Below are 24,223 nucleotides of genomic sequence, written 5' to 3'. Positions count from 1 at the left end.
GACACTAGAACCATTACTTTCTATTAGCCAAACTTGCAACATACATAACATTGTTTGCTCTATAATGGGCCACACTGGCATTTTAAATTCTTAAACAAAATATCAGTTACCTGTTTTAAGAACATGAAATTGAATAAAGTGCTACATTGATAAAAAGTGAATGGCTTTTTAGCACAATGAATTATGCATAATTATGGTATGACTTTTTGGTGTAGCAGCAGCATTCAAATATAGTGTGTGTACATTGACCTGCCTCATGTTATTCAAGGTGAAAAATTGCAACACAGGCCAAAATTAAATAACAGTTTGGCAAATTGAGTGTTTGGAGCAGAAATCTTGACCGATTCCGATCAGGCATCCCTAGCAGCACTTAATGATTGCAGCTTCCCGTTTGGACAGAAGCTTCTTGTAAGCTTGCTGTCTTGTGCTGAGTAATGTGACTCATTCAGTCTTGTTATGAAATTTAATGATGGTCAGTAATGATGGTGAATTACAATGATTAGATGGACCTTTGTTTATGAAAGCTATAGCACTTGACAAAGCAAGTTATTAGGTCAGTATGCGCAACATTCATCTCTGATGCATAAAGATACGCAGTGTTTTTTTTGATGGCCTTCACTATAAAAGCACTCAGTGTAGACTATGAGCCTAATTCAGAGGGCATCAGGTTTCAAAATGTTTAGTAGTCTGCTTATCTAGTGACAGTTCTGGTTGACAAACTTTTGCAGCACAGTAACTACAAACATATTACATTTTAGATATTTAATAAATTGAATTTATATTTCATTTGCCCCTAATTTTAGAATATGGATATGGACATGGAGAACAGAGACATAGCATGTGACTTATTAAATGTCCTGTTTTACTGGAATGAATATTACTGGAGGGGACTGATCTATTAACCCATTGTATTCTGTACCGGAGTGTGTATACTACAAAAATTGACTGCTCAGATCAATAAGATTGATCGATATGCTCTGTTGCTCTGATCACCTCAGATGGGTACAGCGTCTGAGAAATGGGCAACAGATTGACTCTCTTTATGTACATAGAAAGTGTTTATTGATTCTTATCTCACTGTGCCCCTCTATTCATGTAAACTCTGCTGTCCTTTATCTCAGTTATAGTGAGGAAAATCTAAGCTTGCTTAGTAACTGATTTTCAGAGAAGGTGCAAGGAACCTGAGGAACTACCCTTTTGAGTTTTCACATTGGCTTGTACTTTCATTTAAAAACATAACATTATCTAAAATAGATCCAAGTGCCATAACACTGAGAACACAGTGTAGTTTAGGACACCAAAGGCAGCAAAAGAATTCTTTAGTAAACTCCACTTTGACACAAACTTTCTATGCCCTTCAGAGCTGGAATAACTTCTGCAAGACCTTACAAGATGTCCTACCTGAAGACAGAGAGGGCTAATGCTTTTTTAATTTGGTGACTTTTGTTAGGAACTTTTCTACATTATTCAAAGAAGTCTTTCAGTGAGTAAAAAGGCTATTTCATAACAGTAAGGTCAGCAGCATGGAGTGATTTAGCTGGGCACAAGGGAATCAATAGTGTAAATGACCCAGGCCTACAGGGAAAGAGTAAGATTTAGCTGTAATTGGATTTGGGTGTGAAACCTAATAGTTGCTATTGCAGTTGTACTTTGGCCCTATCACCATATCTGTCCACCTCCAGAAAAGCATAATTCATCTCATTCGATTGCTGGCTCACTCTCATCACTCCTCTTTCTTTTGCATATCTCTACTTTGTTCTAGTTTCTTTCCCTTCCCAAAGTTTGACTTTGTCTGGATCTCCCAGTAGGGTGTTCTGAACAGGTGGATTATAAGGAGCAAGAAAATAGTTGCTCACAACTACTACACTCATTCCAAATTTGATGTTTGCAACACATTCCAAAATAATTTGGACGGAAGCATGTTTACCACTGTTTTACATCATCTCTTTCCTTTTTAACAACATCTTACTAATCATTTGAGGACCAAAGACACCCCTTGATCTAGTTTTGAAAATAGATTTGTTTTTTGCCGTTTTTGGTTTTAGTTGTGTTATGTTTTCAGCTTAATAATGTAACGCACGTTTTACAAGGAGACAAGCCTGGCCTACAGGCTGACCAGTCAAGCACTCACACTCTCTGATTGCGCAGCCATGCCGTTGTATAATATGCAGAATGTTGTTCGCCGTCAGTCACTTTGAAATAAACATTAACAGCCCCTGAAAGGGACGTTGTCTAGAAGGCAGCATATGTTGCTCCGAAATATTGCTGATGTCAGCAGAAAACCTTGTATCTTCAAAATGACTTTACAGGAAAAGAAAAAAAACCTACTTTACTTTTAATGTAAGTCAATGGAACCAGACTTTTTTCCAAGTCATTTTGGGCCATTTCCTTTGGTCCTTTCATGAAATTTACACAAAATTTAAAGGGCAACAGGTGTTTTCAAATTATGTCAAAATGAAAAATGCCAAAAATGCACCCCCATACCATAACAGACACTGTCTTTTGAACTTTACGCTGGTAACAACCTGGATGGTCCTTCCCTTCTTTGGCCAAGAGAAAACAACATCCATTAACAATCTTGTCAGACCACAATAAACTTCTCCACTGTCCAACTCCATTCATATCAGATTAGCCCAAGCCCAGGGAAGTCAGCAGTGTTTCACCTAAGCGTGATTGCATCACCTGTTTATAATGTTTTTTTAAAACAATTTAAAATGTACAAATTTGATTTAAAAATCACTTCAGTCATTTTCAGTGTGATGTGTGTCCATATTTTTTGTGCAGAAGAAGGACATGGAAGTGCTAAGGGGTTACCTGTCTCTGCATCAGACCGCTGAGACACTCACACTGAAATGGACACCCAACCAGCTGATTAACGGCACTCTGGGGGACTGCGACCTGGAGAAGAGGTAGCTGTACACATGCACACATTGCACTCATGCATTGATTTGCCACTACAGCAGTGCAAACAGTTCATTCACATAAATTGTATTTGCTTGATCCCCTGCCTTTGCCCTGCCTGCAGTATTTATTGGGACTACGCGCTGACTGTGCCTTTAAGACAGATCGTCTGCATCCACTGTCACCAGCGGCGTGAGTGTCTCTCTCTCTTCACATTCTTTATTAGTGGCCTTACTCTGTCTGGCGTATTGGCTTTACTGTGCCTCCAAACAGGATGCTTATCTGTTATGTTGAGATAATAAAGTTGATGATAACGATTTTCACTCCAAACAGAATCATTACATTGGGAAGTGAGTGCTTTGATTTTTCATCATTCAGAAAATTACTGAGACAAAATGTTTATGAACAGTAGGAATAAGGGGATTGATCATTTCTCCAGTATGATAAACTTGACACAGCACATGCTTAAAGTCTTTCGTCTTGCTTCTTGAGGTCTAGGGGTTATAGCCAGAATTTATATCACAAATTACACTCACTGTCCACTTTATTAGAAACAATTAGCTTTCTTCCACTCACCAGGCACTTTATGAAATGCATCTGTCTTATACAGTATGGTGCAAAATTTAGAGACCACCCTTTTATTTAATTGATTTCCAATACAAGAAATTAATTTTTGAGTGTCAGGAAAAAACAGAAAGCATATATTTAACAGAAAATTACGCAGAAGCCTCAACATCTAAAATAATATATATATTTTTTGTATTTAGGTAGTCCACCTGTTGCTTTCATTCTTTTTGGGAGACTTGCCTTTAGTTATTCAAAAGAAATCTGCAGGTATATTTTTCCACACCTCCAAAGTTCAGTCTTAGGCCTGTTTCATACATACCACCTCTGTGTGGCGTGAGCGGCACAGAACGTCTTGCATTTTCATTTCGGCACTCATGTTAACAGGTCAGAGCTTTCACACAGGCTGTTTGAGCGGAGGAGGCCAGATGGGGCACTGAAGCGGCATGGCATTTACAGAATAGACGAGGAGCCATTTTTTTCATGTGCCGCGCAGCAAAATGCACTGAAATACGCAATGAAAATAAAACAGAAAACTGAATAAAAACTTCAAATTCTTTCTTTTTGTTTGATCCATGAATGAAAAACAAAATAGTAGTTATACATTACGTGCTACATTACGCCTACGTTACGTGCTCCCAGTACATCTTCCAGGCTTGAAACTGTTGTCAGAATGCTGTAGAAAGTAAACAAATGTACTGTGCTGTTTTCCTACTTATACTTTTATTGAGCAGAGTGACTGATTTAACTATTTATCCAACTGTAAAAAGGTTGTTCATGTCACTTTCTTATTCCGCTCTACAGTGCCTCTGCTGTATGTATGAATAACCAGTGGGTATGAATTTAGCACTCACACTGCCACTACACTCACGCCACACTGAGATAACGTGTAATGCAGGCCTTAGAAGTTGGTTTTGTGTATCTCAGGATCCAAGTAATCTCAATTACAAGGTTTTATAGACATGTCCTGTAAACCTCCACATCTCTACATTTCTCCACATTTCTAGTGAAAATATTCTTTTTTTGTCTGTTTCCTTTTCTCAGTAAGGGCTTCTTGACAGCTACACTTCCTTTCAGACTCAGGTTGTCGAGTCTTCTCACAGTGAAAGGATAGACAGAAACATCTGTGGATTGTTTCAGATCTGGAGTAAGAGTGGAGCTTGATTTACTCCTCTCTCTCAAAGATGAAAGCTTTAAGTGCTGTTTATCTAGTGTTGACGGTTTTTGTGGTCTACCAGGTCTTGCATGGTCAATAGATCATTTTTTCTGTATCTTTAATTATTTTTGAACTCCTATTTGGAAACTTCTTTTTTCACGTTTTTTTCACCTTTCTCCTTCCTTATGCAAGTGGATTATTTTATACCTAATGTCCTTAAAAATATCTCCTTTAGCCACTTTACATGCACATGAGAGAGACATTTGCGAGGCAGTTAAGGTGAGTTTGTGTAGTCGCTTGAATGAATGTTAGTGTCCGTTTGAAGGGGAACATGTCAGTAACTCCTTTGGGAAGCTTTTATTGGGAGGACTCAGCTGGAACTGGTTAGTTTTTAAATTGGAAGGGTTCAAGAGTTAAACTTTTTAAACAAAAGTAAAGAGTGGACAAATTAAATGTTGTTAGATTTGATATTGTTTTGTGAGCGAAAGAAAAAACATTCTTGCAGCAAAATCATGGCCACCCCTGTGTTTCTGCCTCAGTGCTCTTTATTGAACACCTCGGCAGAAAGGGGCACATATGAAACACTGAAACTGCAGGGGAGGTCACCTGTAACCACACCCTCCTCTCTAAAAGTGAAGAACCCACACAAAAAACCCCAGACACATAACAACACAAGCAACACATATAGCATAACTTAAACTGACAAGAACCAACATTAAACAACATTTAGTCCCTTTGTTGGAGGACATGCACTACCATGGGTCTTTGTGTGTGGCCATCTGCCTAGCCACACCTCCAGAGTCTCTCGGTGCCCGTACCAGGCAGTAGCGGGATGCTACAATATTATACTGTTTCCTTTTTTTCAGACACTGAAAAATAAATAACGTAATGACTGTTCTGAGTGTAAAAGGGTGATCTCTGACTTTTGCACAGTGCTGTAGGTCCACAATATAGATGTACAGTACCAGAGTGTAGCACATCTGTTGTCTTACAAAATTTGTCAGCAACAAGCTACCTCATTTATCTTTGGTCAGTTTCTGACCACAAAGGTGCTGTTAGGGTTGGAGTTTCTGATGAAGTATCCAGTGACTGTATATCCAAGCCTTCTTCATAATCATAGTTCTGTCACATGGCTGTCTCTTAGCGGACTGTGGTGGTACTCTGGTGTTGGTGAGTCAAGACGGCATCCAACGGCCGCCCCTGCACTTTCCTCCTGGGGGCCACCTACTGGCTTTCCTGTCCTGCTTGGAAACAGGACTGTTGCCCCGGGGTCAACTGGAGCCCCCGCTCTGGTCCCAGAAGGGCAAGGTGAGTGTCTTCCTGGTCTCTTTTCGTTCTTGCTCTATGTGTATTTGTAGTGTAGCACAATTAGTGCAGGGTAGACAAAAGGGCTACGACTGAACAATCATCAGTTTGCCTGTTGGTGGATTGTGGGGTGTCTTGCAGTGTATTGCAGTGTCAGACTCAACCACTAAAAGTGCCATATTAAAAAACCTCTACAAATCTGTGGGCCAGAGAACGTCTTTGTATTTATTTGATTGTTAAATAACATGTTGGTTTAACCTGAGCTGCTCATTGTTCATTCAGAGTACACCAAAACACCAACATCAAAATAAAGGCAGTTGTAGGGAACCTTGAAATATTACATAATAAATAAATATAGGCTACAGTACACAACATTATGCACAGTGCAGTAGGCCACATTACATTACATTACATTACATTATGCACATTATGCTGCAGTGCATGCTGGGTATTGTTGTGCAGCACGTTGTGAAATGGGCTAATAATCATACAAAATGAAAATAATTTCGTGGGCCAAATAGAATTATGCTAAAGGCCTGATCTGGCCCCAGGGCCTTTTGTTTGACACATGGGGTGTATTGGGTAGAATTAAAGCAGTGTCCCTCTGTACTGAGTGCGAGTTTGAATCCTTTCACAACTTAAGCTTTGGGTTTTAGGCGTTATTTCTAAGACGGTTTATCAAAAGGGAAGTGGCTTTAGTACAGTGGAGTGTCTAAGCGCTGCATACTTATACAAACCTATCTACTACAATTTCCCTTCGTAGCATTAAGAATGCATGAAATCATATCGCTTAAAAAAAAAGGAATCAGACGAACGTTCATATTTGAGCAATATTTTAAACTGACGTTTGATGACATTTGTATAAGGGTGTTGCTGGACTACTGTGTTAAAATATCTTCACTGTACTCATTTTACTGCACTTGTATGCCTATTGAAGTAAATGTTATGGTTCTTCATAAGGTAGCTTTAGTCCCAATTGCTACCATTTATAAATGCTTAAGTATTAAGAATAAAATCAGCCATAATTTACAGCATATTACAGCATTTTTTTTACAGATGTTGCATTATGTCACAGAGTCTGATATCAACTTCTGCCCAAGTGCATCCCTAGATATCGTTCTGAAGTAGCTCCTCTCTGCGCTGTTGTCTTTTTATTGGAAGTTCAGCTTGGCAAAAAGAAAACAAGAAGTCAAGCTCTATTTGATTAGCTAATGCTAATCAGGGATTCTCTCCCCAGTACACTCTTTATGCAGCTAATTGATTCCTCGCATTGGCCACCCACCATCAGTTCCTTCTGTTCTGCCGTGTTCTAGTTGTCTGCACTTTCAAATGCGACCTGTTCCGTTCTGAGTAATGTCTCAAATTAATTGCAGACTTTTAGAGATTAGAAGGAGGAACACTATCTTCTGTCTTGTGTGTGTGTGTGTGTGTGTGTGTGTGTGTGTGTGTGTGTGTGTGGCAGGGTAAAGTCTTCCCTAAGCTGCGGAAGAGGAACAGCACGGCACGCTTGGTGGATCAGGATGGGGAAGGGGAGGAGCCAGTTGCTGCAGACTATGTTTTCCGCATTGTTTACCCAGGACACCGCCACGATTCCAGTGAGTTATCTCTGATATCCCTCTCTTCCTCCTCTCACCCACCCACCCATCCATCCACTCATCTGTCCATCTCTCTGCCTGGAGGCTGCTGCTGTCGCCTCTCCGGATGGCTGAGCACGACCGGATCAGTCACGGACTCCGGGTCCCACTGTTGATTTTCTTTATATTTTTCTTCCCTGGAATATGACAGCTGTCGTGGAGGCTGGCTAAAACGGATCTTAAGATATACCCATGAGGTCTCGAAAATAATTATGCATGAATTGAGAGCGTTTATTTACATGTGTGCGTGTGTGTACGCTGTCTGCCAAAAGTTTGGAGACACCTTGCCTTCTTTTGACATTTTCAAAGTATGTTTGATTTTCACTGTTACTTCTTAATTAAAGAGAATAAACTGTATCTATTATTTACTGTATTTGAAGAGGAAGGAGGGGAGCTGTCTGTAATGGATTGACACAGCCACTTGACCTTCCTCTAGTGTTTTTCAGTCTACCTTCTATCTGTTGCATCTGTGTCGGTTGATTACCTCAGAAAATAATTTCAACACATTTCCTGGAAAAGAACAAAAAACCTGTTGGCACTTCTAATAGAAGTCAGTGCAGCAGATGCGACAGATTGAGATAAAATAGAATCTCACTATTTTCCAACATTTCTGCATAATTATATTGTTAAAAAGTCATTCAGAGTGGGTTTAAATACTCTGCACTAGAGAAACTTACGGAGTCAGAATTGTTCACAGTGGTGATGGGAACCAGATGTCCTCAGATAAGTCTGTTACACATTACAAATACATAGTCTGATGCTTGAGACCTTGTTTTATGATGGTTTTAAGACAGGATTTTGACCTAAAATGTATTTTTTAAAATTCATTCATGGTGGAGAGGTACACGCAGGGTGTTGTAAAGGGAAAATAGTCCCCCCCCAAAAAAACAATTTCTCAGATATACCATTAACATAACATTATGAACATTGCGTATATAAAACCTCAGAAGACACATGTATGTTCACTGGTTGTTTTGGATAGTAAATAAAATTAGTTGTGGACATTGTGACCTCTGGTTCCCATCATCACCGCTGTAAAAAATCAGTGTTTCCCAACAATGCACTGTTTAACATCAAAACACTCTAAATGACTTTGTTTATATCTCAGTTCCCCTTCAACGACATCCTGCAGGAAACATGGCAGAGGAGCTTATAAAGCTTATGAACTTTAACATAAACCTAGTTTGTCTTTAACACTTTCAAAGGGTAGGTGTCACCAAACATTTGACAAGTGGTGTATGTTTGGTGTGGTTTAAGTGTGGAGGAGGGTGCTAAACTGTGTTTTCTTATTGCCCAAGCAGTCACTATAAACTACCACCACACCACGGGCAGTCGTGCGCCCTCTCTGGACGACGATGAGGAGGAGGAAGATAGACTTCACGCAATGATCTCAATGATCTGCTCACGGAACCTCACAGACCCTAATGTCATGAAAGGTTTTTATCACGAGTGCCCCCACCCCAACCCATTCGCCCTCCACCTTCCCTTCTCTCCTCTTCTCTCTTCCCTTCCCCCATCTCTCCTTGCTTCCGGGATGCTTGCCTGGTCCCCCCCCCCTCTCCTCCTCAGCCCCAAGCCCAACAGTGCAGATGTCAGTAGGACATTCAGGCCAGGTCTGTATGTCCATGCCGCTCTTTAGACCAGAGCTGCGTGTCATTGGCCAAGCCTGTATGCATGTTACTATGGTAACGTCTGCGCCGAGAACAAAAGCTAGGTCAAGTGATGAGGCCCAGCGCGCAAGCCACTCCAACACTTCCAGCCACAGCAGAGAGAGAGAGAGAAGGAGACAACGCTAATGATGGTGCTTTCTGCCTGCCTCATAGAGTCTGGCTTCTGTATCAGACACAGTGTAAGGTAGTCATCATCTCTTCAATTGGATGATTCACATCCCAAAGCTTCCCACGCATTGTCCCGTGGTAGGCAGATTTGGCGTTTTGTCATGCGGTAAAACCGACAGAACGAACGGCATTATTTTCATAAACCTTGTTGAATAGGCTGGGCAGTCAGAGTGTACGCGTGAGGTAGACAAAGAGATCAGTGCCACATCTCTCCCCCTGACTCAACCCTCTTGCTGTCGTCACTCTTTCCCTTGCACTCCTCCGTTGCTGGGGGTTACCTGCATTAACCTGTCTCGCTGGCAGTGCTGTCATCACACTGCCACGCAGCCACACTGGTCGACTGCCTCTTAGGCCTGAGCGATAAAATGATAACCAGGGGTTTCATGACTTTTCATTTTTACTAGTCGACTGGTCATTTAAAAAAGTAGCCGACTAGTCAACTAGTCATCACTACTATATTAAATAAAAATGTGCGTCCTGGATGTCAGTGAAAAGTATTTTGCTAATAGAGGCGAGGGGCGCAGATGCTGTGGTTCGAGGTGTGAGATATGTACTGTAGAAGAGTTTTGTTGTTGTATTTCAGTAAATTTTAGCCTTAAGCACTCTGTCCACACAAGTACACAGAATGTCTGATGTAAACTACACACTAAAATCACTGCAGCTTTCAGAAACTTACCTTTCACAAAGTGGATCTTGCTTCCAAAATAAATAATTGTTTATTAATCTAAATGCTAGTTTTAAGCAGCTGCATCTCTACAGATAGAGCCAGAAAACCCATGCTATCCCATTTTAAGAGGTTATTCCTGAATTTTGTAGGTAGTAGCCTAAGTTTGCAGCCCGTTTGCCAGCTGCTACTGTGCTTTATCTCATTGCAGTTTGTTTTAGTTTTGGGCGCGCATCCTAAACATTCTGTGATTGGTCGATTTGCATGTCAGTCAAATAGCCCTTTTTGTATCAGAGACAGTGGTTCTCTAAACCTACCCAGTCTGGCTCATGAGCCTGTGATTCAGCACAGTTTTATACAGCTTGTTTCGGCTTGTGTAGTATTGTTATGCTAGTGCAAGTACTTTTGGTTTATCAGAAAAAGTTCTTTTCTCTTCTCCAGCCTGTTCACTGCATGGTTTTTGTATTTCAGACACTGGCTTCAACTAGTCAACTGTTTTTCACAGCGCTGACTAGTGGATTTATTACTTGACTAGTCGACTAGTCTATGCAACCGCTAACAATAACAGCAGTGAAATCAAACAACATATTGATAATTGTATCATATCAACAATGGGCATTTGTGGTAGTTCCAATAAAATCCTAGTTTCTCAATCCAATCTTTAGTAGCAAACACTTGAACTTTCGACAGACCTCACCATGCTCTGTCCACAAAAAATCTATGTTGCTATGTTATTAGTTTCAAATGATATTTATTTTCTGTGCATGTGAAAGGTCACACTGTTGGGATAGATGTGGTTAGGGTTTTTTATTTTATTATGCACTTGTAGCCTATGCAATATGGTGCAAGCATCCTGTCTTTGTAGGGACCTTTCCTGGCTTTGAAGTTTTTGTTTGTCTCCTCCTCTATTTGTCTTTCTCCATTGCTATCTAGATTTTATTGATGTAGCTCAAGGCAACATATTGTTGTGATTTTTGCTTTTGCCATGATGTCAGTGTTTATGGGAAGTACAGTGTGGGACAGGTTTGTCGGTAAATCATTTAGAATAACTTCAGCTGTAGTGCACTAACTAGATATGTAAGGTACAATGTTAACTGAGCTAGCTATCAGTGTTAGAACAGCTGAAGCCAGTGAACGTTCAGCTTATCCTATTGGTTAGATGTTTATCCCCAAAACCTCTATTACACAATAAAAAATTACATGGAATCATACCTAAAATTAGATCTTTTATACAAATTACAAAGGAACATCATCAGAAATTAGCTCAAAATTTACATTTTTGACAAAAAAAGTTGAGTTGAGTGCTACAGTTTCTCATTAAGTTAAATGGGATTTTTGTCAGTGTACTGTACAGCTTCTCCAACCTCACAACAAAAGAACACATTTGTGGGTGGAGCATACGTCGGCATAATGTGATGATGTGCACCATTTACTCAATAGGTGGGTAAGAGAGAGAAGAGTTAACTAACTAGCTACGTTGTTGAAATTATGAAGAGTAAAAAGGGCAGTGAGGGGGCTAGCCCGGGTGCTGGCCCGATGGCATCACAAGTTCAATCCCCGGTGATGCCACAGCCGTCCGTGGCTAGGAGTCCGAGAGCATAACTGGCTTTGGGTAGGGTGGTCCTCCCTGTCCTCCATCCCTCAGCACAGTATTAGCCAGTGCAGGTGTCTGTTAGCTAACAGAACTGACAGCAAGGGTTCGGAGGAAGCATGAGCCTTCAATCTCATAGCACAGGTTCATGTTGTTTGGGACAACCTAGCTAGTGGGAGGAATTGGACAGGACTAAATTGGGGAGAAAAATGGGGAGAAATACTAAAATAAACAAATACATAAATAAAGTAAAAAAGGGCACTGAGTTTGAGGAAAATGTATTGGAGAAAATGGTGGCAAAAAAGGCCACAGGTCCTCTGAAGGCCCAGCAATAGTACGGTGTCCTCAAAATAAGTTTTTCATTAGTATTTTTTATTTATACTTACTAATTTTATTTTCTGTCTTAGTAATTAATGATTTTCAATTACATCAGAAAGAGCCTTTTGTCTTCTTCAGGTTTCTAGAACAAAAAATAATCTCAATATCAAATAAAATATCGTGACCAGCTCTACTCTTTCCAAGATGGACCTGACTCATCTCGTGTTCTCAGAATTTGGGACCAGATGTGGATTTAGTATGAAGGGCAGGCCAGAAACACTATCTGACAAGGGAGAGAGATCTCTCTCTCTCTCTCTCTCTCTCTCTCTCTCTCTCTCTGTCTCTCTCTTCTATCTCTCTTTCTATCTCTCTATATCTCTCTCTCTCTCTCTGTCTCTCTATCTCTCTCTCTCTCTCTCTCTCTCTCTCTCTCTCTATCTCTGTCTCTCTCTGTCTCTCTTTCTCCCCTCCTCTCTGCACTGTTGGGCCAGCAGCGACGCTTCCAATTATTTGCGCTGTTTTCTTTTGGCACTCTTTTGGTTGACTTCAGTAAGTCCTTAAGAAAACGCTCACTTCATTTTTTGGGTTCCACCTGTTCATTTGATTTCACTGCAACATGCTTGATGACTTTGCATGGGAAATTTGCACCAACGAATATCTTTTTTTTCATTTCTTTTCATTTTTGGACCGATTGTGCACTTCTGCTTCTTTGTCAAGACTGTGTCTACCCCTTCTCTGACTTCTCTCTTTAGTTTTCTTTAGTTTGATTTCATTGAGTTGGTGTTTTTGTTTTCCCTCCCTCCTGTGTTCAGCCGGTTTTCTGCAATGCTGTTCACTGTAATTCTTCACTAACTGCGGTCACCTTTCATTACGACAGTCAGGTCCTGTGGGGTTCTGGCGTGGTAGACATGGGAATCGTTCCGTGAACGTGTCACCTATTTGAACATTTTAAAGTCTTTTAAAGTCCCATAGCCCACAAGAGACCCACCGGCAGCGAAATTCCAACGCGCTCTCCGTCCCTTTTGTTATTCTTTGTTTTGTTTTTTTTTTTGCTTTTTGGGTGTGGCCCAAAGGGATGCAGTAATCTTTAGCAGGTCACCAGCTCGGGCCTGAAGAATTAAGGTGAAGAGCATTCGCTCACTCTGTACTATTTGGTTGAGTTGGCTCAAATACATTTACATTTGATGACATGAATTTCTTTCCTCTTTTGTTTTTCTTTTGTTTTTTGTTTTTCTTTTTGGTTTGTCGTCCTCCTCTCTGCCCTGTTGTTTGGTTGGATGCATCCAGCATGGTGGGAGCAGTGGCTGTATGTCTATTCTCTTCCTCTCCTAGCTGTCTGAATGCCTGGCTGTGTCCGTGCGATGGCACGCTGTGATTGGCAGGTCTTCTGGCATGGCCCCCCCCTCCCCTCCTTGCATCGTTCATGCCTTTTTTCCTTTTGGTTTCTGTTCCTTCACAGATGCATGCTAACCTCAGGGCTCCGTTTACCTCACTGTGTCTGTACCTCAGGATCTCGAGGCTACCAAGATCCAAATTCAAATCTGATGATTTAAATGATTAAAACCATGAAGTGAACGCCTCTGAGTTGGAGGCTAGATGAATCTCCGCCTTAATTAATCTGATGGTTGAGCTGAGGGGCCTGTTTTAACTAGATAACTATATCAGAATCATAATCAATGCAGCAGTATCAACTGTGTAAAAATCCTCTCCATCGTTCTAGTTATTCTAGTTAAATGTTGCTGCCACCATAATTCTTTTTTTTATTCTTTGTCTGGATTAGCCCAGTAAAAGACAAAAATAACCACACTCAGTGAAAGCCAGTGCCGTTGGCAATTCTTTAAAATTGTGCCAAAAAAAATTGAAAAAGCAGACAGACTTAAACTGATGACACATACTGTAACACAGTGGAATTGTGGAGGAGCAATCTTCAAATGAGGGTTACTAGGACAGGTTTTAAGTTGCTTATTCATCTTTCTCTTTCTCGCTCGCTCTTTCTCCTCCTAGACCACGGGGACATGATGGAGATGCAGGCTTTCGGAGGCAGCCCGTCGTCATGGCAGCAGGCCGAGTGCGCTAGTCACGTGTCGTCATGTCTGTCCTGCTCCACTGGGGGCAGTAACGCCTCTGTGGAGCTTCCTGCAGGATGCACCTGCATGCATGACCGGTGAGGGAGCTCTTCTCACCTCAGCATTACTCCTTATCTAGAGTTTGAAACATTTATCTGAATCTGATGAGACCCAAGCATTTGCATCGGGTTCAGTTGAGCCTCGGATTCAGATTTTACATTTGGGTTTCTGATAGCACGTCTCCACCACCTAAATACTTAACAGGTGTTCTCCTTTCTTTATTCTTCCTGCCAGACTGTACAAGATTAGTAAAGTGCTTTTGTTACTTTAAACCATTTTAATCTGGTGCACTGGTGTCCCTGTAACTGACATCACTACACAGGATTGCTTTCATTACAGAACACAAAAGATGTGGTGAGGCTGTAGCCTCCTAAACTGTGGAGATACTTCCCACAAAACATATGGCAAGCATCCTCAGTTTTTTAAAGCATCCTCAGTTAGAAGTTTTAAAAAGCAGAAAAAAAATATTTTATATTTTTAAAATATTTTTCTCAATTGCAATTCTTGCTTCTCCCATGTTTTTGTAGTTTGAAGATGTTTATTGGCGTTAATTGATAAATAAAGTCATTAGTATGGAATTTAAACTTTGTTTTGTGTAGTTGATAATCAGGCTATCCTTTTTCATCAGTGATCTGATGACTGCTACCAGTTTCACTAAATGATAACTTAGCAGGTGACATCATAAGGAACATGAAGTTTTATTCAGTCTCTGGTTGGTTATGATCAGAGTCTGCAGGCTGCAGTCAAGTTCAGATCAGAAATGTCAGGCCCAATTAAAACTGTAACCTGATCCAACTGATCAGCTCATTAAGAAGCCTTTCTTGAGCTGAAGTGGGAGTGTTGGATCAGAGAAAACTCTACATGCAGAGCAGGGGTCCGCCAGCATTGGCGTGGGGGTTGGGAACCTTTCACTCTCTGTGGTTAATGTGTACACTTCCTGCTGCTGGATTATCATTTCTTTTTTTGGCATTTTCTCTGCATGTCCAGAATTCCACTCAAAATGCTGTGCCACAATATGAAGAGGCAGATCGTCTCCAGAGCCTTCTATGGCTGTAAGTTAAATCTGCATTATAGATAAAGCAGTCTGTGTTAATTCAGACGATCTGCGTGCTAAAAATAAACGTCTTTCACTTCAGGGCTTGCATACTGTCGGCATCTGTCCACTGTGAGGACACATCTGTCAGCGCTGGTCAACCACAACATCGTCCCCCCGGACAAACCTTGCGAAGCCTCTGGAGGCCTCAGCAAAGACGTCTGGAGCAAATACCAAAAAGACTGCAAGGTTAGTTGGACTAGTTGAGGCGGTTTTTCCACTAGAGGGCAACAGAGTGCTTGACTTTAGCACTGAGACATCATCTCTCAATCAGAATCTGTCTTTAAATCCACCTCCATGTACAAGAAATTCATGTCAGTTAAATCGGTGCTTAAAAGGCCCATTTTTTTTCTTGCATTTTATTTTTTCTTCTGAGGTCCAGTTATTAGATTTGTGCAGTTTTATGCACCAAAGACAGTTATAATTCATTTTTCACAACTGTTTATCAATCTCTCTTTACCCTTTGCAATAGGCTGTTTCTGTTATTGCGCTTTCAAGGTTGACATATGTATATTAACTCTGTTCTGATTGGCTGCCCTGTATCACACTTCATTTGAACAGCAGTACCAGCTGAAACGGTGTTTATAATTCTAAGTGTTAATGGGCTAAACTGCTGTGGGCTGAAGAGATGGATGTATGTAAATGCACCAGTTTTCATGATATTACAGAAATTTATTTAAAACAGGCTTTTTGCAATTTTGTTTCCATATATAGATCATATAAACAGGGGGAGTGAGTGGTACATTTTGATGTGTCCACAGTGATTAAATACTACATCAAACTGTCTTTATTTCAGAAGTGCGGATGATTTGCTGGGCAGTTTTCCATAACCTAGGGGCTTTAAGTAAATGGACAATACAGAATACAAAGTAAACGCAGAAATGCAAATAACTTTAAGACAGCTACAAAATATCAATATAACAATGTGTATGTAAACTAAGTGTACAAAATATTTACAAATATACTGTAGATCAGGTGGGATGTACCTGTAGCAGGTGCTAATATGCAAGAATTATGTTTAGTAATAGATTAATGGATGCTGCATTTGCCATATTATTAATATGTACAAGATAAAACATGGTGCGTAGGCTGTGGAAAATATCTGAGTATATAAAGTTGTATGCAGAGGTTTAGGTGCCCATTTTGCACATTTCTGCACATTAGAATTCAAAATTACTGTTTTTTCGCTGAATTTAACACATTGGAAAACATAATGTGGTTTTTGCAAATGTTGTAGCTCCTTTTTATGTTTTTTTTTTTCAATATGTTAAACTCAAAAATAAAGCAAATAAATAGAAATTGTGCACTAAAATTTGCATAATTGAATGTGTTCTCTGTAGAGGATGTGTTCATTTACTTTCACTTAGAAAATCAACAAACGTCATTTGACTTGGTATTTAAACTTCTGCATACAACTGTGTACGCATCTCTCTTCATCTCTTTATATTGCTGTTTCTGCACAGAACTATAAGGAGCTGGAGCTGCTGCGGTTGGTTTATTATGGAGGGGTGGAGCATGAGATCAGGAAAGAGGTGTGGCCCTTTTTACTGGGCCATTATAAGTTTGGCATGGGCAAGAAAGACATGACACAGGTAAGGCCAAAACCTTTGGCTTGTAACAAGGAGCACTTCAGTATTGAGATGTTCCTCTGAGCTCGTCATGAAGCAGGTCTGAGTGTGTGCTGTCTGCAGATTGATGAGAAGATAGCTGCCCGATATAAGCAAGTGATGCGAGAGTGGAAAGCCTGTGAGGTCATTGTGAAACAGCGAGAGAAGGAGATGCAGTCGGCCATTTTCGCCAAGCTGTCGTCAGGAAGCAGCATCGACAGCCATGTCATGAGGCTCATCCACAGAGACTCCACCCTCAGCAACGAGGTGGGCCTCTCCCAGCCCTGCAGCACAGCTCTGTAAAGTAGTGCTTAGCCATTCCGTGAGCGCTACTGCTCTTGTACAGCAAAGCACAAATGGCTATTTACTGCTATGCGACCACAAGAATGTTTCCACCTTGTATTACATTATTGCAGTGGTCCTCAACTCAGGTCCTGGAGTACACCACCCTGCAGATTTTGGTGTTTCCTTGGTCTAACACCCCTGATCCAACTTACCAGCCAATGAGAACTTTCCGTGTTGCAGTGTGTGTTAGAGCAGGGAAAACACTAAAATGGCCAGAACCAGGGTTGTTTAACTGCATTATTGCACACTCTACAGGTAGATTGTCCTGCTAACTGGAGCAATGATTTGAGATATTAATGATCCATTATTATCTATTAAATGCTTGGGGAGAGTCTGCTCTCACATTCATGTTACTAGGGAGACCTTAAATGGGAAATATATAAATAAAGTCATTCAGAGTGGTTTTATGTGAAATGTCCCAGCTCATATTTCTTCACATTGGTAGTTTATTTATGACTAAAACACCCAGTGAACCTGCATGTGTCTTCTGTGTTTTTGTCTGTAATTTTGGTTATGGTAATATAGTGGTAAATTTGAAAACATATGCATGTCCCCCTCCACCATGAAAGTATTTTTAAAAATACGTTTTTGGGCCAAAAGCTTTATCTCAAAACTACCAGAAAACATCTCATCAGACATCAGGCAGCATAATCATAACCGTTTGAAATAATATCTTTCTGTGAGGTAGTTTTTAGAGCCATCAGTAATTTCGGGTGTCTGGTTCCTACCAACGCTATTGTGAACAATTCTGACTCGGTAAGTTCCTGTATAATAAAATTTCACTTCAAAGCACTTTGAATTACTTTTAAATCTTATTTAATCACGCAGACATTTTGAAAAATTCTCAGAATTCCTCTTTAATAGGACAGTACTGCTTACACAAAGAGGTTTAGAGAATGTGCTCTCCTGTTGTTGCCCTATAACTCCTCACCTATTCTCACCATCCTGTCCCTGCTTCTCTCTCAGGTGTTCATGTCAGTGGATGAGCCTGATGGGGCGGGCCAGGACACCCCCCATGGAGGGGATAACACCCCCACCATGAGCACGGTAGTCAACCCTGCCGCTCTGGCTCCAGATGATCGGCCGCTTGTTGAGTTTGACTCTCCAGACTCAGGCCTCCCCTCTTCCAGGAATTACTCAGTAGCTTCAGGACACTCCCAGATCCTGTCCAGCATTGAGGACGGGCAAAGCATGGAGGAGGAACCAGGAGACGACACCACGCCCAGAGGAGAGCAGAGTGGGCGGGACTCACTGAGTGAGGACAGGCTATGCAGTCAGCTGGACAAACTGGTGACTGATAGCGAGGGTGTTCCACCATCCTTCTCCTCGTATACGGTACATTCAACCTTCTACTACATGTCCACTTCTTTTAAAGTGATAGTTTACCCCACTATGTAGCGCTGCCTAAATCAGTGGTGTCCAATCTTATCCGCAAACTGCTGGTGTGGCTGCGGGTTTTCATTAATTCCAACAAAGTAGGAGCTGACATGATCAGTTGTTTGAAGACTGAGCCATTAATAAAACACGTGGAATCAAGGGTGATCCTGTTCTTTAGGAATGAAAACCTGCAGCCACGCCAGCTCTTTGAGGATAGGATTGGACACCACTGGCCTAAATCATCATATGCTTGCTTTAAGCAGTGTTGAGTAGTTCAGTAATCTCAAATAGACTGTGGTTCCTGACTGTGTATAGCATACTGTTTCTTTTATTTATTATTATTTTTATTGTGTATGAATTCTTGTGCCACTCATGAAAATTCAAACTGTTTCTGAGTAGATTGAGCTGTTGGATACAGTGGCTCTGAACCTGCACAGAATAGACAAGGATGTGGCGCGCTGTGACCGCAACTACTACTACTTCACCACCAGCAACCTGGAGAAACTGCGTAACATCATGTGCAGGTCAGCCTGACTTGCATCTGTGCCTTTCGCTCGCTGCTGTTCTCACTGTATCTTTTTTAAGTGAATGACTGGGCTGAGTATATCCTTTCCATTCATTTATTTTCTTCTCTCTTTTTCTTTTCTGGCTCTCAGTTATGTGTGGGAGCATCTAGAGGTGGGCTATGTGCAGGGCATGTGTGACCTGTTAGCCCCTTTGATGGTCATCTTGGATGATGGTGAGAATCTAATCTTGTTATTTACGTGATGCCATTGTTGGTTGTCATTTTAATGGGAGGCCAAAGCTTTGACTTCATTTTTGTAGTCTTCGGCGTATGTTCCTTGGCTATAAACTGTTGTGTTAAACATTTGTATACCCTTTTGATAAAGTGACTGACTGTGATAAGTACACCTTTAGGTTAACAGCCTTGACAGTGCTGAGTTAAGCTCACTTTGTCTGGCCTTTAAATCATAAATCTCCATCACAGAGGCTTGACAACATGTGTAGTTCTTAGGAATGTAGTGTTCTAGGCTTGGAATGTAAGTCATCTCATTTTAGAAGAATGGGGCCAGAATATATACGCAGATTGCACTTTAACAGCCTTGAAGGATTGCATCATCATGAATCTGGCTTATTTTAGGCCTTTTTGCTGACGTCTCCGTGCTTTGTGCCGTCTCTCTCTCTCAGAGTGCCTCGCCTACAGCTGTTTCACTCAGTTAATGAGGAGGATGAGTCAGAACTTCCCCAATGGAGGAGCCATGGACACTCACTTTGCCAATATGAGGTCCTTGATACAGGTAATGTTTCAGAGACGTCTCACTAAGGCCTTGCCATTTGACTAAGCACCCAGTTGCTTCCTCCTTAGGTTCGCGCAGTGACATTAGAAGAGATTATTAATGAGCTGTCCCCTTTGCTGCTTCTCAGATCCTTGACTCAGAGCTGTTTGAGCTGATGCACCAGAACGGAGATTACACTCACTTCTACTTCTGCTACCGCTGGTTCCTGCTGGACTTCAAGAGAGGTGCGGCAGCACTGCCATGTCACAACAAATGTTGATTCTTCTTCTGAAATGCATCCGCTTAGTCACAGTAAGTGTTAACTGAGTTGTGCTTGTGTGTGCACGCACGTTTTTTAGAGCTGCTCTATGAAGATGTGTTTGCAGTGTGGGAGGTGATCTGGGTGGCGCCTCATATCTCCTCCCAGCACTTTGTGCTCTTCATTGCGCTGGCTCTGGTGGAGGTGTACCGAGAAATCATCCGTGACAACAACATGGACTTCACGGACATCATCAAGTTTTTCAACGGTGAGTGGAAGCCAAAACTGTTTGTTATACAGCAGCAGCATCTCAAGCAGCTGAAAACTCAAATGTGAAAAATCTGATTCACACAGTTTTCCACTTACCCCAGATGCCAAGGCATGTTTGGTATCCAAATTCTGCTTCTTTAAGCAAGCTAGCTTTAAGGCTAACATTGCTGACAAACAATAGAAGTCAACAGTCAACTAGATCAGTGTCCTCAGCTCACTCAAACTGCTTCCAGATTTCATTGAACTCACGCAGACTTGTGGTTTAAGACACAGTAAGACTTACTGTTAACTTTACAAATAAACGCATTCAGTTAATAGCTGAACACTGGGGCACCCACTTTAGACAACAGGTCTGAAAAGATATGTGTGATTATTGACTTCTAGTGTTATTTAGTTTAGTCCCAGCACTAAACTGAAGATGCAAAATAGTATGCTAGAACAACTGTACATGCACAGGTAATTTTGCAAATGTAGAATAAATATACATGCACACATCATTTCTGTTGTGCTTGTTCTTGATTAGAACACTGATTGCCCCTGCCCTGCATGGCATCATATTTCCTTTGTTTAGAGCTGGGACAACACTGAACTGTGAAGTGGAATGGGTCTCCAGATTGGACAGGCACTGCTTGTCAAAATTTTATGAACACTTAGCAGTTGGTGAGCCAGCCAGGAGTTGAATTTGAGGCAAAACTGAAGTTTTCATTTTCTGGAAACCACTTTGACAAACATGAAGCTACGTGCAGCAACATATGCCCAAATATATCCAAAATGCTTTTGTAGTGACTTCTTCCTTTCTTAGTTAATCAAAAAGTAACAGTGAAAATCAAATGTTACTCAGGAAATTTCAACAGAAGGCCAGGTGATCCCAAATGTTTGATGGGCAGTATGTGAATGCATATACAAATGAATACAATACGAATACAAATGTGCACATATAATTTCTGTTTGCTTATTTCTTTGCTTACAGCTCTGGTTGGCTCTGCCCTGCACAACCTTGTTTCCCAGCTCTGATACTCCTAAATTGCTTAAAGGACAAATTAGCTGGTGCCTTTACGCAAGCACAACGCTGAACTGTGAAGTTGAGTGGGTCCCTCAGACCATAAGTAATTTGTTTTATATGTGTTCGGAGCTCACCAGTCTCACGGGGCCAGACATGATCTCATAACCAGAATACATGTACCATCTGGGGACAACCTGTTAACCTTCTGGTGTTGGACAGCAGCAAAATCCACCACAAATAGGATACGTCCCCTCTAAAACCCTCCCTGAAGTCATCTACTTCGTTTAGCTTGAAAGCAAATCCAATAGCTCGTCTTTTCCCGAACATAGCAATCAGTTCTTTCCACATCACATGTACTCGGGCTGTATCGTAGTTACTATGAATGGCAGAGGCCTCATACAGCTGCTGTTAACCCTCCATTAACTTGTATCATATCTTCTAAATAGGGCTGAATGATTTAGAGAAGATAACTAATTGTGATTTTTCTGACCACTATTGTGACCAAATTAAATTGCAGTTGTTTTCTATAATTTGAAGTCCAGGCCTGAAGTGAAATTTTCAAGGCTGTCTCCAGAAGTTCTTATTATAAGAACATTATGGCTAGATATATCCATATATATGTGTGTTTTCTTCTGCACTGATTGACAGAAATGGCCGAACGGCACGACGTCCAGCACATCCTGAGGATAGCGCGCGAGCTGGTGCATAAGGTGCAGACGCTTATAGAGAACAAGTGAGCTGAGCGAGGGTGAGAGGAACCGCACCAAAGCTCACTCCCAGCTCCCAGCTTCAGCGCCCTGTTCCTCATCACCCCCTCTCTCCAGAGTCCACTCGGAGGGAGAGAGGGAGGGAGAGGGATGGAGAGCGCACTCTCTCTTTCTCTCTGACTCCACTGGGGTAAAGCGATGAGACTGCCCGGGACCTGCTGCTGGCCTTAGAGGCCTGGACATGTCCTCTTTTGGTATCCTTTGCCTGTCACAGAATGCCATTGTGTCAGACCTTTGGAGTTGTCTGCATGCTTGTGGGATTTGAGCACACTGTGACTGAGTTTTTTTGTTTTTTTTTTTTAACGTTTTCGGCTGTACACTCCTCCAGTAAGCACCGCCTCCGGTCAGGTCCATCCCACGTCCACTTTCTAGAAATGACTCGAGCCTTCTGTGTGGGCACAACATGGTTCTCTTTTACCAATGACTGTTTTTTGCCCTGCCAAAAGTACAGAAAGTATTCCGCACCTACCAGTGACTCTCAGGAGGATCGTTTCTTCTACTCGTCTGCCTTTTATTCGAGATGGCACTGAGCACATTTTCCAGATAATTCTACAGAGCCTGACTTTAACAGTACCTCTCCAAAAGCAAAGGTCAGATCCACTAAAGAATCCACTAAGCCACGAAGACAAGTTATTAAAGCATCCATTTGTGACCAAAAGGACTGTGCCAATGATAATGACTTTGTCATAGTATTTCTATATCATGTTCTTGTGTTTTGTCCGTATGACTTCGCTGGCCCTGTTTTTTCCTTCCAGGCCTTCTTCTGGAACTCTTCTGATGGTTGATGGAGAAAAAAAAAAAAGCTGACGTTGCCTTCGTTCCTTGTTTTACAACCTGTATCGCTACTTTTTGCACTTTGAAACTGTCCCTCGGCAGACGCCGGTGATGCTCCTTGGTCAGCTCGAACAGGAGGAGAATGGGGCGGAGGCATGATTCCCAGAATCCTCTCCTGCCCTCGTCTGATGATCAGAGAACCCAGTTGCTCTAAAATGAGATTAGCTTGGGGTGAGCTGCTTCCACATGATGGCTACATAGCCATGTGCAGAGTGCAATGTGACGAGACCAGTGCCTCTCCGGTGTGCCACATCAGGGATGTTGGATGGCTTCTTTAAACCCAGATTAGTGTGCAGTTCATTCACTGGAACTTCTGGTGGGTGAAGTTTAAATCTTGGCTGAGCCTGAACTACAGTATTGGCCTGGAGATCAGCACAGACATTCCATGTATTTAGTAGATCCCCACTCTAAAGCTGAAGTAGGGGTGGGTAATATGACAAAAATTTAACATCACTTTTTCTGAGGTTTGATTAGATGATAGGATAACTGCATCAGTAGAGCCACACTGGGACCGACCTGGGGCCGGATTCCTGAAAGCTTTCCTAAGAAAAAAAATTTACAAAGGATCTGAAGGCAAACACTACAAAGTTCAAAGGAATGTTTAGTAACACACTACTGTAGGGTGCTGTTCATAAGGCTGTGTGATACCTACGTAAGTTTGTCATAAAAACTGACATAACCTTACAGAAATGTTTATAAATGCTTATTCCAATATCTGTCGTAAAACCTACTTTAGCTAACTTTGCTCAAAATTGTCAAATGTAACCTTTATAGCAAATGATGCCTATTGGAATAAGCATTTATAAACATTTATATATGGTTATGTCAGTTTTTATGACAAGCTTATGTAGGTATGTTGTAGCCTTATGAACAGTACCCTATAGTAAAGTGTTACTGAATAAATACCAAAAAATAGTTCTCAAACATTCTCTTAAATTCATTATTTTCTTAAGAAAATATTAATCGTTCTCTTTTGAAGGCTGTAGGTTTTTTTGGCCTAAAGCCTATAAATATCCTGTTACATTTTAAAGTTTACATTAAAAGACAACATTTTGAAAGTTGAATGAACTGTTATTTCTGTTAATCGGTTATTCAGTTTAATCTACTCAGTTTGTGAAGACAGCAAAATAAAGACAAAACAAAACTAAACCAAACGTTCAAAAACAAATGTAGCAAACAACAACTAGAAGAGATATGGAGGGAATAGCCAACAGGAACAAATACTCATTGCTCACCTTTGACATTATATTTAGTGAAACAGAAGTTGCACAGAAAATTGCACAAATATTTAGGA

General features: G+C 41.2%; 1 protein-coding gene across 1 annotated transcript in view; it reads left to right on the top strand.

The window, feature by feature from the left end:
• Positions 1-22,377, top strand: part of sgsm2 (small G protein signaling modulator 2) — a 67,355-nt gene extending 44,978 nt beyond the window's left edge. The window contains exons 8-24 of the mRNA XM_036561152.1: positions 2,785-2,909; positions 3,026-3,093; positions 5,766-5,929; positions 7,389-7,521; positions 8,862-8,996; positions 13,976-14,135; positions 15,085-15,149; positions 15,234-15,379; positions 16,654-16,782; positions 16,882-17,064; positions 18,109-18,477; positions 18,919-19,043; positions 19,176-19,258; positions 19,708-19,817; positions 19,945-20,041; positions 20,156-20,323; positions 21,977-22,377. Coding sequence (XP_036417045.1) covers positions 2,785-2,909; positions 3,026-3,093; positions 5,766-5,929; positions 7,389-7,521; positions 8,862-8,996; positions 13,976-14,135; positions 15,085-15,149; positions 15,234-15,379; positions 16,654-16,782; positions 16,882-17,064; positions 18,109-18,477; positions 18,919-19,043; positions 19,176-19,258; positions 19,708-19,817; positions 19,945-20,041; positions 20,156-20,323; positions 21,977-22,065 — 2,349 coding nt within the window. The 3' untranslated portion in view covers positions 22,066-22,377. The remainder of the gene's footprint in view (positions 1-2,784; positions 2,910-3,025; positions 3,094-5,765; positions 5,930-7,388; positions 7,522-8,861; positions 8,997-13,975; positions 14,136-15,084; positions 15,150-15,233; positions 15,380-16,653; positions 16,783-16,881; positions 17,065-18,108; positions 18,478-18,918; positions 19,044-19,175; positions 19,259-19,707; positions 19,818-19,944; positions 20,042-20,155; positions 20,324-21,976) is intronic.
• The last annotated feature ends 1,846 nt before the right edge of the window (positions 22,378-24,223 follow it).

This window comes from Colossoma macropomum, unplaced genomic scaffold (genome assembly GCF_904425465.1).
Source record: "Colossoma macropomum unplaced genomic scaffold, Colossoma_macropomum, whole genome shotgun sequence".
In the NCBI taxonomy this organism is placed as follows: Eukaryota; Metazoa; Chordata; class Actinopteri; order Characiformes; family Serrasalmidae; genus Colossoma; species Colossoma macropomum.
Note: the sequence above shows the minus strand (reverse complement) of the source record. Positions and strands in the feature narration are given on the sequence as shown.